This window comes from Palaemon carinicauda, chromosome 1 (genome assembly GCF_036898095.1).
Source record: "Palaemon carinicauda isolate YSFRI2023 chromosome 1, ASM3689809v2, whole genome shotgun sequence".
Lineage (NCBI taxonomy): Eukaryota > Metazoa > Arthropoda > Malacostraca > Decapoda > Palaemonidae > Palaemon > Palaemon carinicauda.
Genome location: NC_090725.1, coordinates 97,842,627 through 97,860,830, shown reverse-complemented (window position 1 = coordinate 97,860,830; position 18,204 = coordinate 97,842,627). Strand labels below are relative to the sequence as shown.

The window sequence follows — 18,204 nt, the reverse complement described above, 5'->3', positions numbered from 1 at the left end:
GTGCCATGGTATATGTATGTATGTATTATTGTACAAACACCCTTGAGTGCTGCAATTGTATTTTATTACCATGTTCATTCCTTAACACTTTTACAGTTTTAATTCTTTGGATTAGATACAAAGATATACAGCATTTTTTCCCCCCATTTTTTTAGGTGCAAAAGTTCAAGAATTTTGTCCACATGGTACAAAGGAAGAATGTGATCGTGCAACCAAAAAAAGTGGCCCATCATGTGGCCGTCTTCATTTTAGAAAAATTATTCAAAAACACACAGATGAATCTTTAGGAGACTGTTCATTCCTCAATACATGTTTCCACATGGATACCTGTAGGTATGTATGAAGGTTTAAATCATTTGCATTTAATAATAATCAAAACCTAATTCTTACAAATTTTAATTTTAACTGATGTTCGTTTATCATGAAGCCATTGGAGTGAGTATTGCCACCTTTTTTTTTTTGTTATGCATGCTCATTACCATTTACTGTTATTGTAGATTATTTTTGGCCTTATTAGCCATGGAGTATGAAGTTGAATCCTAACAAAACTGAAAGTATGATTGTAAGTAGGTCAAGGACCATGGCTCCTCAACATCCAAATCTCAGTATTGATAATGTTTCTCTAACTTTGTATGACTTTTAAAATTTTAGGTGTGATTCTCGACAGCAAATTTACTTTTGAGAAACACATTAGGTCTGTGTCTTCTTCAATTGCACAAAAAAAATTGGCTTATTGAGAAATTCTTTCAAGATTTTTGGTGATCAATCTATTTTGAAGAAGTGTTTTAATTCTTTCATTTTACCTTGTTTCGAGTATTTTTCTCCTTTGTGGTCTACAGCTGCTGATTCTCATCTTAATTTGTTGGACAGGAACTTACGGTTTATTAAATTTCTAATTCCTGATCTAGATATTAACCTTTGCCAACGTCGTTCAATTAATTCATTATGCATGTTGCCTAAGATTTTTTATAATTCTGACCTTCCTTTACATTCAGATCTTCCCGGACAGTTCCATCATGTTTGTAACACTAGGTATGCAGTTAATTCTAATAGTCAGGCCTTCTCCATCATGAGGCTCAATACTACACAGTACTCTAGAAGTTTTATTCAAGTTGTGACAAAGTTGAATGATCTTCCTAATCGGGTAGTTGAATCAGTAGATCTTCAAAATGTCAAACTCACAGCAAATGTTTTTATGTTGAACAGGGTTGCATAAGTCCTTTTATAAGTTTATAAATCAAATATCTCTTTTAATGTTGTTAATGTTTTTAAAACATTTTATTTTAATTTTCATTACTTATATCGTTTATTTATTTCCTTTTTTCCTCTCTTCACTGGGCTATTTTTCCTTATTGGAGCCCTTGGGCTTATTGCATCTTGCTTTTCCGAGTAGGGTTGTTGCTTACCTAGTAATAATAAAATGATAATAATACAGAGTTTTAGTTCCTTTTTTTTTTCTTTCTTTTTTTTTTACCAAAGTATTGGGTACCGTATGTTTCCCAAAAACTTCTGATGAATGTTCCTATTTATGTACCTTCTTTATTCTTTAAAATCAATATTTTACCAACACTAACATATTTAAGTATAATTTTTTATTTTCTGTGTTCCCGATGAGATATAGATTTTCATCAAAAGTGCATTTAGATGCAGCTATCTTTGGCCCACTGGCTTTATTTATATTCTTGGCAATCATATTTTCTACAAATGTTTACTTATGCTTCAAATTGTACACATTTCAGGTTCATGATATGCCATTTGATGGCTTTAGTCCACACCCTCATTCGGGAGTGTTCATTAAACACTTTCCATAGAGCCAAGTTATTCGTCACTTATGATTAGCGTCACGTATATCAGTCAATTTATTTCCTTCGTATCTCATATTCATGACCTCTCCAAAGTGTTCTATCCAACTTTGCCTTTCATTATCTTCTATTGTTATAACATCCATCTCTATTTTTTATCTTCTTTTTCCCAATAGACATTTCATTGATAAATCCACTTCGTGAATTCATAGCTTTGTCACCCTCATTTCCTTTTGTCTAAATATTCTCACCAGTCATTTCTGGCTTTTCTTTTTGCCTTGTGAGCAATACTAGAATACTTAGCATGCTCTACCTTGTAATTTTCATTACTTCTGGCAGTTTAAATAGTTAAAACTTCAAAGTTGATGCAAATGCTTTTCTGTTGAACAGATTGACATATCTCATTTCATAGTTTGTGTGATTTTAACATTGTTACAGATCTTAATATGTTTTATTCATTATTTCTCATGCATGTATAGTTTATCCATTATTTCTCAATTTCTTTTCTGCATTAGACTGCTTTCCCTGTTGCAACCCTTCTGTTTGTAGCATCCTTATTTTTCAAACTAAGTTTGTAGCTTGGCTAGTAATAATGATAATAATCAAGACAAATATTGAAGGTTAATAATGTATGTAAGTTGAGGTTATGTCAAGATATTTAGTTTCTCTATTTTATATTGTTTAAATGTGATTTGATTATAAAGTTCATTTATATTTGGTCTCCAAAAATCACATACTCAACTCTAAAAAGCGTATGTTAGTCATCAAAATTTTATTTCAATATTGACCTTGTAGTTATTGATATCCCTTCCTCCTCCCCCACTTTTAGTGATGTCAAGGAATGTTTAAGGTATAAAGGCTTACAGACATGTTCTTTGGTGTTCAGGGTACACTACAGTAATCCGTCTATCAGCTTTTATAATTTCTCCAGGGCAGAGGGATATAGCCAAGGGAGAGAGAGGGCTTCTATTTTTTTTTTTATTTAGAGGTACCAAAGCAGTAGCTTTGACCTATACAAGGGTTGAAGCACTTGTTTCAACTAGAATTACATGTAAGCTTCTTTTCCCCCTGGATGCAGTGAGATGATTAACAGAATTCTTTAGGTACTAAGTTATACAAATCAGTAATATCAGATGCAATCCAGTATGTTCTTAGCTTTAATGCCTCCTGTGGTATTGTAAAATTACTTTGGTGCAAAGGGTTGTGCCTAGCACATTCTTTTAGGGTGGAATAGTATATGTGCTGGTAATCCCTTTTGAGGTAATGTATAATATCCAATCCCTCTTGAAAATAGATATGAATCAGAACTCTACCATAGACAGCCATGACCTCTCCATTTGCAACGCTATGCCGTAGAAAGAGTAAGACTCGTCACTCTCTGGAATAATGACCTCTGCTTTACTGATGGGCAATCATGTTATGCACAAGGCCATATCAGTTATAGATATTAGTTCCAAAGTGGTGTATGTTTAAGCTAAATACCTTATATTCCACAATTCTGAAAATAAAATGAGGACACATGTGCTGTAGAAAAATATGCAAGATGAAAATTAGTACTGTACTGCATTTTAAACAGTAATTACAGCACATGTATAGTTAATGTATATATATTTTTTTTCCAGGGAATTTAATATTTTAGAGGCATTCCCTAGGTTCCTTTTCCAGAAGTTTATATTATTGGCAATTGATATTTGACATTTATGGCTAGAGTTTGTGAAAAAGTGAACTTGGGAAAGATGAAAAGTTGTGACTGGCGGCAAAGTTATATACAATTTATATTTCAGATATGTTCATTATGAAGTGGATTATTCAGGAGTATCTGAGCAGCAACAACAAGATCAGACTGGGTCATTGTTGATGACTCTCAGTCGACCTCGACAGGAGGAAAGAACAATCCTCTTTCCTCCACAATGGATACAGTGTGACTTGAGATTTTTGGATTTCTCCATTTTGGGTATTTCCTTTTATTTTTTGTTGTTAAGGGAATTTGTAATTGAATCACAAGATACATGCATAAGGTTTGTGCTTTTAGACCTTTTACAGTATTTTGTGTTATTTTAGCATTGTCATAATAAAGAATGGTTTGTTCATTCATTTATTTTATTATTAAAGATTTGTGGTTATGTGAATTATATAGTGTAATTACTATGCAAAGCATTTTCCATTAGCACAGTTATGATTTTTTTATTTTCTTTTAATACAGGTAAATTTGCAGTTATCATGGCAGATCCCCCTTGGGACATTCACATGGAACTTCCTTATGGTACCATGTCTGATGATGAAATGAGACAGTTAAACATTCCAATATTACAAGATGAGGGACTTATTTTCCTCTGGGTTACAGGAAGGTGAATTGCATTATATTTTGTTTAGTTTTACATTTGTAAGAACACTTTTTTTTTTACACAAGTACAACCCATATTTTACAATGTCTCAACTTGTGTAGTTGTTACTCTTTCTGTAAAATATATGATGCTTGTAAAATTGTTGAAATTTTGAACCCTTGATGTACAGGAGTGGTAATATATGCACATACATATTTCACACAAGGTTCTCTAAGGTTCTCTAAGGCTATCCCTCATGAAATTATCTTTAGACTACACACACCATTTATTTATATATATATATATATATATATATATACACACACAGTGATACCTCTGGATACAAAAGTTTCTGCTTACGAAAAATTCAGGGTACGAAAAGCGATACGAAAAAATTTTAGGATACGAAAAGCTCACGAGATCCCAACTCGTCGCTGAGAGGAATTTTAAAAAGCGCGCCGCCAGACTTTGAACTTGGGTAAACTCACTTACAGCCTCCCGCTCACCCATTGGTTATCTCCCTACTCAGATGCTAGCTGCCGCCATAAGATCCTGCTTTCCTATTGGTCGGCAACTATCCCACCTTGCTTACGCACGGGCGTTCATCTCTCTCTCTCTTTTCGTTCCGACTGCAGTATCGTTAACATTGACTTCGTGTGCTTGCGCTTGTTTGACGTAGTGTTAAATACATTAGTACGCCACGTGTTATCGTTATTAAACATTCTTTACTGTGTATTGTACTGTATTAGTGTTTACTACATATTATATAACGTACGTAGTGTATTATTGAGCTTAATACTGTAGCCATGGGTCCCAAGAATGTTGCCGAAGGAAAGAAGAAGACGATGCTCTCGATGGAGACGAAACTCGAAATCGTGAAAAAGTACGAGTCTGGCATGCGTTTAAGTGTGATCGCCAAGGAGTATGGCCGGAATCCATCTACGATAGGCACCATCCTGAATCAGAATGCGGCCATCAAAGCAGCGACACCTTCTAAGGGCGTCACTATTTTCTCCAACAAGAGAACCCACGTGCATGACGAGATGGAGAGGCTGCTTCTTGTGTGGATCAAAGAGAAAGAGATCTCAGGAGACACCATCACTGAGTCTACAATTTGCCAGAAGGCCTCCGCCATTTTCGGTGATCTCGTGCGTTCTCAGGCCGAAGAAGGGGCAGGAGAAGGAACATCCCAGCAGGAACCCCCAGAGTTCAAGGCTTCTCGGGGGTGGTTCGAGAAATTCAAGAGAAGGACTGGTATTCATTCAGTGGTACGGCATGGGGAGGCAGCCAGCTCGGACACGAAGGCCGCCGAAGCCTTTGTTAAAGCGTTTGACGAGTTGACTCTGCAGGAAGGCTACAGTTCGCAGCAAGTTTTCAATTGCGATGAAACTGGGCTTTTCTGGCGAAACTGGGCTTTTCTGGAAGAAAATTCCTCGTCGGACGTTCATCACGGCGGAGGAGAAGAGGCTACCCGGACATAAGCCTATGAAGGACAGGCTTACCCTTGCTTTTTGCGCAAACGCCAGTGGGGACTGCAAGATAAAGCCCCTGCTGGTGTACCATTCTGAAAATCCCCGAGCCTTCAAAGCCCACAAAGTCATCAAGGAGAACCTTCCCGTGATGTGGAGGGCGAATGCTAAAGCCTGGGTAACGAGGTAATTTTTTATTGATTGGGTGAATGTCTGCTTCGGTCCGACTGTCCGAAAATATTTGGAAGAAAAGCGCCTCCCTATGAAATGTCTGCTGGTGTTGGACAATGCTCCAGCTCACCCTCCTGGCCTCGAGGAATATCTTCTGGCCGAGTATTCCTTCATAAAGGTCCTGTATCTACCGCCTAACACCACCCCTCTCCTCCAGCCCATGGACCAGCAAGTTATTTCTAATTTCAAAAAATTGTACACGAAGCATCTCTTCCAGAGATGTTTTCAAGTGACACAAAGTACAAACCTCACTCTGCGTGAATTCTGGAAAGATCATTTTAATATTGTGATATGCCTCAGACTCATCGATCTCGCTTGGCAGGAAGTTTCGAGACGTACCCTGAACTCATCTTGGAGGAAGCTGTGGCCTGATGTTGTCTGCACGAGACTTCGAGGGGTTCTGGAAGCCTAGAGGCGAAGCCGAGATCGTTGACGATCCTGAACCCATTCAGCAGTCTGAGGTGGCTGACATCGTACATCTTGGTACGTCCTTGGGGCTGGAAGTTAGCGCTGAGGATATAGATGAACTTATTGAGGAGCACCACGAGGAGTTGACGACGGACGACCTGAAGGAGTTGGAGACGATGCAAATGAGTGTTGTTCAAGAGCAGTTCTCTAGCGGTGATGAGGAGGATGTTACACCCTTGAAAACGTCAGACATTAAGGAAATTCTCGCCTGTTTCCATAAAATGGCAGACTACGTCGAAAAGGAACATCCAGAAAAAGTTTATACCAACCGTGCGCTTCAACAATGCAATGACGTTTGCCTAACGCATTTTAGAAATGTGTTGAAAAGTAGGCAGAAGCAAGCTTCCATGGATAGTTTCTTATTAAAGAGGCCAGCAGTATTAGTAGGCTAAGATGAAGGTGAAAGTGAAGAAAAGAAACAGAAAAGAGGAAGTGATGAAGAAGTAGAAGGTGAAAGTAAAGAAAAGAAACAGAAAAAAGAAAGTGAAGAAATTTAGAAAATGTGAAAAACATAGTTATAAAAAAGCAAAAAAAAAAATTGAATTTAAAGTTTTATGTTACCGTTAAGTGTTAAAGTAATTTTTTCTTTCATTTTATACTTTTCCATATGTAATGTTAAGTGTTAATTATTTCTGCCATTTTTTTATTTCGTAAAGTTTAAGTGTTAATGTAAATTATTGTACGTAGTCTGTCACTTGTTACGTTTTCTGCCTTATGCCATCCTCCTCTGCCGCGACTTCGCTATCGGACATCGTCTCAATCAAAAGGTAAGTTTCAACTTTTTTGTTAATTAACTGTACCTTTTTTTTCAGGGTATCAACCCTTAATTTAGGTGTACAGGTAACAATACACCTTCACTGATCCAAATGCTTTACATACAGTACCGTAACTTTTATACAGTAGTAAAGAAAACGGACCGTTTTCTTAGGGCTTGGAGGGAATAACTCGGCTATAACTACATTATTGAATAATCTCATGGTGGTTTCTGGAATGAATTAGGCTGTTTTTAACGGTTGGGTTAATTATTGAATGATAGAAATGACTGCATTGCATGTTTATTACTACAGTTTAGCGTATTTATGAAAGAAAAGGTGTCTTTTTGTAAGGCTTGGAACAGATTAGGCTATTTACATGTAAAACCCGACTCAAGATACGAAAAAATCAGCATACGAAACCGTATCTTGAACGGATTACTTTCGTATGCTGAGGCATCACTGTATATATATATATATATATACAGTATATATATATATATATATATACTGTATATATATATATATATATATGTGTGTGTGTGTGTGTGTGTGTATCCCCTGAAACTAAATAAAGAGGATGAGAAAATTCCCATTGAGAAAGGAGTTAAATAGGGAGACCATATCTCCTAAATCATTCACAGCATGCCTAGAATAGAGAAAGCAGAAATGTAGGACTAAATATGAATATGAGTAAAACCAAGATAATGTTCACTGAAAAGGCAGAGACATCAAATAAGGGTTATGGACAAACCTCTAGAGCTAGTTAATGAATATACGTACTTAGGACAGACAGTAAGTGTTTCCCCAGGACATGAAACCAAAATTATAAGAAGGATAAGAATGGGATTGAGTTCTTTTGGCAAACAAAAGGAAATTATGTAAATAAAATGCAATTTTCTCTAAAAAGAAAAGTATTTAATCAGATGGTCCTACCAGTATTAACTTATGCATCAGAAACTTGGAGCCTTATATATATATATATATATATTATATACATATGTATATATATACATATATATACTGTACATATATATATACATATACATATATATATATATATATACACATATACATATATATATATATATATATGTATATATATATATATATACACACACACATATACACACATATATATATATATATACATATTTATATATATATATATATGTATATATATATATATATGTGTGTGTATATATATATATATATATACATATATATATATATGTATATATATATACATATATATTTATATATATATTTATATATATATATATATATATATATATATATATATATATATATACATATACATATATATATATATATATACATACATATATATATACATACATATATATATATATATATATACACATATATATACACACACACACACACATATATATATATATATGTGATAAATTTTGCACATTTAGATGTGTTTTCATATTCAAATAAGCTATATATATTTTAGATACATTAATGCCTGGATTCTCTTAACGACCTCAGGATCAGAGCCCCAGGCGAAATCACACAAAGGCAAGAGCTTGTGACCGACCAGAGTTCGATTCCCGGCCGGTCACAAGCTCTTGTCTTTGTGTGATTTCGCCTGGGGCTCTGATCCCGAGGTTGTTAAGAGAATCCATACATTATTGTATCTAAAATATATATGGCTTATTTGAATATATATATATATATATATACATATATATATATATAAATATATATACATATACATATATATATATATATATACATATACATATACATATACATATATATATATATATATATATTTGGGCTCAAGCCATGTCGTCCTGATGGAAGGTTCCTAATAGTAGCTTCCTAAGGGATATATTTACTACAGTGATATTCCCAGAGAATTTACCTGTAGGTCTCCAGAATTCTAACTCCTGGCGCGAATATGCTTAAAATTTCTTTCAAGGATATCGCATATTATCAAGGACGTACTCTTGACACGCCTTATAGCAATCTCCACCCCTGAATAGCGTTTATGCTTCGAGGGGTAAAGTGGCAAAAATAGAAGGGGAGCTGTATCAAGGTTACCCTACTTCCCTTATTACTATTGGGTATCAAGATGGCGCCATATCCAAGATGGCGGACATTCCTAATTCTGTAGCTATTTTGCATGGTGTTCCCTGTTGATCTAACTTTTTCGATCGATTTACAAGAATTATTATGCAATCTCCAGCTTCTTTCGCTTCTGGAAAGTTGAGTATTGATTCTTTACAATGTGTATATTTTAGCTCCTGTCTCACAGTGAAATTAATTTATTGTGATTAGGAGCTAGGCCTGTTACCGGAGGCGCCATGGGTGCTATCGTTCGTTAGGCATGTGTTATTTAGTTAGTAGAACGACATTCCCGGTTGAAATAGCATGAATGAATTAATTATGAAAGCTATTTAGGCAATTTATATGTCGATCGTATGAGTCAGAGTTTCTGTGATTTAGGTAACCGAGATCTCGTCTTGCCTAGGTAACCTAACCTAGGCGATATAGTATACTTGCAGACATTTCCCCGGTTACCCTCGTGTATTGTTTTATCAATTCAGGCGGAGATAGATATTTCCTAGAATTATTATATAAACCGATACTCGTCTCCAGTGGAGATTTAAGCGTTATCCCTCCTTCCCTCTGAGTGTAGCCTTAGGCTACAACCCCAGTGGGTCGTGCCTCGAGTTTTCATTCAGGCATGACTAGCCTAGGGTTTTCTGTCCCTTCCCTTAGCCGCAGATAGCAGGTTTTGGGATTTGGTCAGAACCTGAGAGTATTTAGTCTTGTGCCGGCAGCCGGCCGGCAGGGTGAATAGTCATTCCCCTGCCGGCTTGGCTGCCATCATAGGAGGCTAGCCCTCCCTAGGCCGCACTTGAAGTGGTTGTATGATGCTGCCACGTTCTCCCTGCGGCCTAGAAGAATAATCCTGTGCTCGCAGACCAGAGGCTGAATATTAAATATTCTTCTGCTGCCTAGGATGGCGCCGGCACTGGAACCCTGTTTCTCCTTTGTTGAGAGGAGGCGGCACTGCCGCCATCCCCTTAACTGTATTGGCAGACCCTAGGTTGGAGAATAGAGATTCTCCTACCGCCTAGGATGGCGCCGATACTGAAACAGAGTTTCTTAAGGGTGTGTAGGACCGGCAACCTTGCCGGCTCCTTCCACACCTCATACAGGATCCTTTTCCCTCCCCCTCTGTCCTTTAGTGATGGCCTAGCCTTCGTATCTCTTTGGGCCGTCGTCCACCAATCTCACCGATTGCCGGTGGGTTGTGGGGCCGGCCGGACTCCTACTCAACAGCTGTTGTCTGACTGCCTGCGTATATGCTGGCTGCCGGCTACCATGATAGCTGCAGGCGGCCATGCCGGCTGCCGGCGGCTAGGGAAACTGCCGGCAGCCATGGTGGATGCCACGACGACTGCCGGTGGCCATATTTACTACAACTGCCGGCGGCTATGCAGGCTGCTGGCAGCCATGTCATCTGCCGGCGGCTGGCGGCAGCCATGATGACTATTGGTGGGAAGTCTCTTCTGTCACCAAGGTTCTTCAGTCCCCGCTTGGACTGCCAGCCAGAAGTGCTATTGGCGGGGTACTAGCCTGGCCGGTGTCCGGCGGTATGCCAGCCGGACCGGCACAGACAAGTGCTGACTCAGCCGGTGGTACGCCGACTGTACCAGTGCTAGCCTGCCGGCCATGTGTCGGCCGGACCTTGCCGGCGATGGTACTGGTGGCTGGATGGAAGCCTGAATGAGACATTCTCCCCTTCCATTTGAACCTTCTTTCTGGAGAAAGGCAGTAAATTACATATTTACATCCTTTATTAGTGTATGCATACACAGTAATAAGGCAGTCCTTCACTCCATGCTGTTTCTCTCTCTTTTAGCTAGCATGCTGGCCGGACTGTGCCGGCAGGGACTAGCTATGCCGGCTGAATTACAGTCTATGTTTATACAGTAGTCAGTATATTTGCAGTATAGGATATACTGCAGATAGAAAACTAATGTATATATTATACTAGTAGTTATCTTCCAATATATCTTGGGTATCCTTGCCCAGGTGTTTGCTGAGACAAATCCTATATTGAAAGAATAGAATTTCTTCAATATTCTGATTAGAAATCAGTTTACGTTTTACCTTACAATATTAAATAAATTAAAGGGCCGGTGGTAGTACACTTTCTATCCTTAAAGGTTAGTACCCTTATCCTTGAGTTTCCCTGATCAGGAAACTCTATGATTTTAATATTGGAAGGGAAGGCCACAGCAAATGGGCTGGGTAGGATGCACAAATATATGTCTTTTATATTTCCTAGTCCAGTCGTCATGCCGGCTGGACCATGCCATCAGATGCTAGCCATAATGGCATCACACTGGCTGAACTACAATGTATAATTATACAGTAATCGGTATTTTGCAATATAGTATATACTGCAAACAGAAAATTATAGGATGATTATACAGTAGTTAATTTCTAACATATCTTGGGTACCCTTGTGCGGGCTTCTGCTGAGACCATTCCTATATTGAAAGAATAGAATTCCTTCAATACTCTGATTAGAAATCAGTCATCCTTACCCCACAGTGTTAAATAATTAAAAGAGGCAGTGGCATTGTACACTTTTCCTACCCCTAGGAGTTAGAACCCTTTCGTTAGAGTTGTCTTGATAAAGGAATCTCTTTATAGGTAATACTGAGGGGAGGTAACAGCATTTGCTTGCAAGGGATATACAAGTATGTCCCTTTCTAGCTTATTATCCTAAGCTATTTTAGTTAAAAGATGACTTTTACATATTGCTTATCAGTGAGATAATCACATGTATACTCATTCTGCTTTCCTTTCTTTACAGGAGGAACCCCAGATGACATGTGTTGCAGTCTTCTGCAATATTAAGAGTAAGTACTTTTACGGTCATAATACATGCAGGTTTCATGCCCCCTGCAATATTATTTCCGAATCCTTGCATTATTGGAACCCCCAAGTTTGCAATATATGTCAGACCTTAGTGTCCGAGGGTTTTGATAATCCCAAGTCGATGGAGTCTAGAGATGCAGCTTGTAAGAAACTACGCAATTGGGTAAGAGGGTTCCAGAAGATCTCTCCGGGACCATACCTACCTAATAATAGGATGCGTAGCTTACTATTCCCGAAAGCAAGTAGGGAAATAGTGGTGCCCCAGGCACGATTCTCACCTCCATGCGTCCAAATAGCCTTTGGGACGGAGGGCGGGAAGCCCCCACGGGAAGAGGTGGACAATGTCGTGTCAGAATTGCTTCCGTCTGTGCTGGCTCTAGAGCCGTTAACCTCGACATCTTCACCTTCTACCCCTCTATTAGATAAAATGGACCAGTTACTGGCCCATACGAAGGGTCTAATGGAAAATTTTCACAAACAAGGCGAAAAGGAGGAAGCAAAATTCAAGATAGAGCTCTGTGAAGCTTTACTTGTCGCTCCCCAAGGGTCATACAAATGACCCAGAGACCAAGACCTTCCGACATGCTCCAAAACCAATCCCTGGAGGTATGCGGAGCTCATGCCAATTTTAGACGGCAAACTCTACATCTCGGAGAAGATGGGTGATGTTCCTATAGATGAAATCCAGTTTTGGCCAAGCTTTAACGCTTTCCCTAATTGCTTCATTCGACTGAAGCATGAACCAACGTCAGGAAATGAAACGAAACCGAAGGAGGTCATGATTGTAGACCATGATAAGGCACAGGCTATCTTGTCAAGTAGCCTGAGAAAGGCGGGTTACTCGGTGTCGAAAGTGTTCACACTAAGTAACAGACACCCTACCTTTCTTGCTCCTTCTTCAATATCATTCCCCTTTATGTGGAAGGCATTTAAATCTGTTGCCAAGGCAGTGGAGGCAGGCAAACCATGTCCTGCACTCGAGGAATGCAAGCCTTTGTTACCAACCTTTCTCATGCAGGAGAAGGATTGGAAGGAAGTCCACGTAACCTTTTCAGTAGGGAAACTAGACGCGGATGTCGCTGGACGACAGTTTAGCGAGAATCTCCCTAAACTTTCTGAGTTTCTTTTGTGCAAGGAACAAGAGACAAAGGAGAGACTTTCAGCCTCCCTATCCCTACAGAACTGCATAGAGTTGTGTTCAGCCCATCAAAGTACCCCAGACATGCTCATGGTCTTGGCCAAAATGCATATGGCCACCTAAGTAAAAGACCTTTATGCCTTTATGAAGATTAGGAGAGCCTGTAGGGAGTTTGTGTTCGCTGCCACAACAGTGAAACATGAAACCAGGAAGCTGATATCTTCCAACATCTGGGGTAGGGACCTCTTTCCAAACGAGGTATTCAGAGAGATCATTAAGAAAGCCACCACAGAGAATATGGGACTTCTCCAGAAGTGGGGCATCTCTTCAAAGAGAAAGTCTTCCACGGATGTGGGTTCCCAACCTAAAAGGAAGACGGAAAAGTTTAGAAATTTTCCTTGGGCTGTTCAACAACATCCCACAGTTTCGATGACCGCGGTGCCACAGGCAGGCGGTCGAAGAGGTAAACCTTCTGATCAGTTGAAGCAAAGAGACGCTTCTGGTAGGAGGGAGGTTCCTTCAGGATCGCTGGACTTTCGATCCTTGGGTCCAAGGCCTAATCAAGATGGGACTAGGATGGAAAATAGACATGCCTCCACCATCATTTCCTCAACTCTTCCTACACTCCAACCCTGTCCTGGAAGAGTATACCTTAGAGCTCTAGAGCATACAGGGGGTAAGGAAAGTATACTCTATCGAATTCCAGGGAAGGCTGTTTGGTGTTCACAAGAAGAACTCAAGAAAACTCAGAGTCAAATAAAACAGTAAGTTCAAAATGTTAATCCTTCTGAACATAAGGACCCTATTTCAAAAATGGGTGTTCACAGTTTTGTCAGACCTGAAAGATGCCTATTGGCAGCTTCCAGTCCGTTGCCCCCTCTCCTCCTACCTAGGATTCAAGTTACAGAGGGTAACGTATGTCCTAGGAAAGATACTTGTCGGACTAAACACAGTCCTAAGTATCTTCACGGAATTGGCGGACACAGTCACACAAAAACCAAGCCTAGAAATGGTTCAGGTAACAAAGTACCTGGACAAAAGGCTGGTGTGAGCAGCACCTGAGGTGGCTGGTCTATGAGCATCCAAGGAAGTGATCCGGTTCCTGGAACATCGGGGATGCAAAATCAGCTTCAAGAAGTCTCGATTCTCTCCAGCTCAAAGGCTACAGTGGTTAAAAACCATCGAAACCTGAGGTCACACCGCCTCTCCTTTCCCTTAGAGATGTAAAAGGAGATCACAGGGTTGGTCAAGAGACTATGGTAATTAGTCAGGATTCTAAGATGCTAACAGGGAAGAGTTCTGAACTCTCTCCAGTTCGCAATAGGGACAGACCCAGTGCTAAGAGCACAGCTGAAAGATGCGTTAAGAGTCTGGAGAAGATACACATCAAACGCTCGAAGAGATCTAAAAGGACCGATATCAATCTTTCCTTAATCGCTTCCCTAACAATGGTCAAAAGCCAAAAGCCTATTGAAGACCATGCCCTTGCAACTACCTCGACTATTGAAGATCATCCGCATGGATGCCTAGTCGGAGGAATGGGGTGTTCATTCCCATCAGAGGAAAATCCAAGGGACTCGGTCATTTCTACCCAAGGCCATGTTAGTCCTGTCGTGGTTGGGGAAACACTCTCCATGCAGATCAGACCTCCTCAGGCCGATCTGGGACATCGAAACGATAATGTGACGACGGAACCGACAAGGCTAGAGAGCGTCTCATATAGTTTAGGTGATGTTAGCCATCCCTTGCCTAAAAGGATGGCACCAATCAGCAGTTCATGTACAATCGATCCGCAATGTGACATGCAGACCTATTCTCTCCCAGATGGGAACAAGTCCCCGAGCTGCAGATCGACCTCTTCGTGACGAGCATCATCAAGAAACTACCTCGATATGAAGCCCCATACGAGGATCCTCTAGAGGAGATAACAGACACCATGTCTCTAGTATGGAAGGGATGGACTCAGGAATTCCTGTTCATCCCATCCAATCTCCTGTTGAAGGCCCTCAACATGCTGAGATCCTTCCAGGGAGGAGTAGCTCTGGTGGCTCCCAAGTAGCCCAAGAGCAACTGGTTCCCTTTAGTGAAGGAACTGAGGCTGAGGCTGGCCCTAGTACTGAACCTAGGACTATCTCAGAGGGTTCAGAAGTTAATTGCCTTCGATTTATCACAGAGAGCCCAAACCCTTCATTTCATGATTTTCTTGCCCTAGCGGTTAGGAAAAGATTTGGGATCTCGGAAGGCAATATAGAATTCTTAGAAGAATACAAGTCTAAGTCAACTAGAAGACAATATGAGTCATCTTGGAAAAAGTGGGTTGCTTTTGTAAAAGCAAAAGGACCGAAAGAAATTTCAATGAACTTCTGTTTGTCCTTCTTTGTCCACCTTCATAATGAAGGTCTGGCAGCCAACACGATAACTACGTGCAAGTCAGCCTTGACTAGACCTCTTCTATATGCCTTTCAAGTGGATCTGGCGAATGAAATCTTTAATAAGATTCCGAAGGCATGCGCAAGGCATAGGCCTGCAGCACCTCCAAAGCCCATCTCATGGTCTTTAGACAAGGTCCTACATTATGCCTCATCTGTGAACAAAGAAGATTGTTCCCTCAAGGATCTAACCCAAAAGGTTATTTTTCTGTTCGCTATAACCTTTGGGGCTAGAGTTAGTGAAATAGTAGCCCTATCTAGAAATAAGGGCCACATTCAGTTCAGAGAAGCAGGAGAACTGAATCTCTTTCCTGATCCAACCTTTCTCACTCAGAACGAGCTACCCACTAAGAGGTGGGGTCCCTGGAGAATCTGCCTCTCTATGTCCTGTAGAGTGTCTAAAGGTCTATCTTCATAGAACTTCAGACTTCAGGGGAGGACAGCTCTTTAAAGGAGAAACCTCTGGATCAAACTTATCCCTAAAGCAACTGAGGGCGAAGCTCACCTACTTTATTCGCAGAGCAGATCCTGACAGTACACCCGCAGGTCATGATCCGAGGAAAATTGCTTCATCACTGAACTTTTTTCAGTATATGGACTTTGAGCGTCTTCGCTCATATACTGGATGGAAATCATCCAGAGTATGCTACAAACACTATGCTAAGCAGGTCCATAAACTGAAGCATTATGTGGTGGCGGCAGGTACTGTATTAAAATCTGTCTTCTAATTACTGCGATGAACAGTTAATTGATTGGGACTATTAATTAAAGGAAAAAGGTGTCAACACTTCTGGTGTGATACCCTTTAAATGAGTGTTAAATCGTGAAAAAAGTGTCAACACTTCTGGTGTGATACCCTTTAAATGAGTATTACCATCGTGACACTAAATCTGTTCAAAATCTCAGGTGTGGAATTATACAGATAACACTTGTGCCATGTGTACGTAGTATACAGTGTTGATAGGATACAACATGTACAGAAATTATAAAGGAAAAATTCATTAAAAAAATTTCTTCAGTTGAGAGTAGCACTCATCATTTCTTCCCTTTCAAAAGGGAAAATAATTTCTGTATACGTCGCATGAATAATTCCTTTATCATGTTACATTCATTTCACTTGTTATTTCATTTAGTCATTTATTAGAAATAAATGTCTATTAGAATGTACAGTAGGGACCCGAATTATGCGAGAATTTGGTCGATCAATGACCTCGTATAAATGGAAAATCGCATATTTCGAAACACACAACTAACAGAAATAACTCTATTGGGGCCATGGCAACCAGCAACTTGCCTATTCAAACGTGTTTACTACCCATTTCCAATACTTAATATGTACTATACTGTATTTTTTTATAATATCAAATTGTTCTTGTAAATAAATGAAACATTTAAGATACTTTAAAGTTCTAATAACTTGAAAAAAGGTTAAAATTACAACCAGGATGGGTGTAAACACGTATATTTCCCGTTATAACATGACCCAAAATACAGACAAATTTTAATGTTTGTCGTATCTATTGTATAAGACAACTGGTGAATAGCAAAACCATCACTCTATAGACTAGCTCTTGTTGTATCATTGAAAATCCAGATTCATCAAAATAAAGGCGATTTTATATCATGCATTTCCTAAACACGCCAAAAAGCATGATAAAAAACGACAACCAATGTTTTGTTTACGTTTAATCTCTGATCATAACGAAGAAACAGACGCATTTACACATCTGTGTGTAAAGGTTAGTTTTTGCATCAACAGCAATCTTACCAAGTATTGATTATATGTTGATTTTGTTATTACCAATGTACTGCTTAATTTTTCTTAGGACTTCCAAATAAAAGAAATGAATGCCATTTATATAATGTTTTTCTTTATGACGCCACCTGAAACGGAAACCTTCCATTCGTTTACTGTATGCTCCATCTTCGATCATAATAAACAAACGAAGGCATTAACCACGCATGATGAAAGTGATAAATAATGATATTAAAATCTTTTAGTAAATAAGTTATTACAAATATTATTTACCGTATCTATAAATTCCTACATACGTAGGAAAGCAGGAACTTTTTTTTCTTTCTTTCTTTTTTTTTGTGTTTAATCAACAATAACAAACTGCCGCTAATGACTAAATGATAATTTACGTTAATTCTAAACTGTTACTAAAGATGACAGAGATGGTGCGACATTGGAAAAAGTAAGGAAAATTGAATCCTTATTAATTTTCAATATAACTGAAACTTTGTGAAGCAACAAAGATTTCATTTGTTAGTGAGATAGAGAGAGGTAAGAAATGAGAGGTAGTGAAAAGTAGCCCACACAGAGAGAGAGAGAGAGAGAGAGAGAGAGAGAGAGAGAGAGAGAGAGAGAGAGAGAGAGAGAGAGAGAGAGAGAGAGAGAGAGAGTACACTGTGTAGATGGTTTGAATAAGTTAAGAAATGGTATAAACAATACTTTGTTACTGTGATCGCACGCGCATATTATTGAGAGCGGCAGCTAGACATCAGCTGATCTGATCACAGCCAAAAGTAAAACAAAAAGAAGTCAACAATACTCGATTTTTAAAACACCCGAAATTTAAAAACAAAAGTACACGTTTTCTTAATGTGCAATTAACTATTTAAAGAGTAGCAATTTTCTAGAATAAAATGATGT

At 39.0% G+C, this 18,204-nt stretch overlaps 1 protein-coding gene across 5 annotated transcripts in view; it reads left to right on the top strand.

The window, feature by feature from the left end:
* The window catches only part of Mettl3 (methyltransferase like 3), a 210,296-nt gene that overhangs the window by 136,590 nt on the left and 55,502 nt on the right, over positions 1-18,204 (top strand). For all 5 annotated transcript variants that reach the window (XR_011045887.1, XR_011045886.1, XR_011045885.1 and 2 more), the window contains exons 6-8: positions 156-333; positions 3,587-3,756; positions 4,006-4,150. Coding sequence is in view for 2 of the 5 variants with exons in the window: in XM_068382979.1 (XP_068239080.1) it covers positions 156-333; positions 3,587-3,756; positions 4,006-4,150 (493 nt within the window). In the remaining 3 variants the exon portion in view is untranslated. The remainder of the gene's footprint in view (positions 1-155; positions 334-3,586; positions 3,757-4,005; positions 4,151-18,204) is intronic.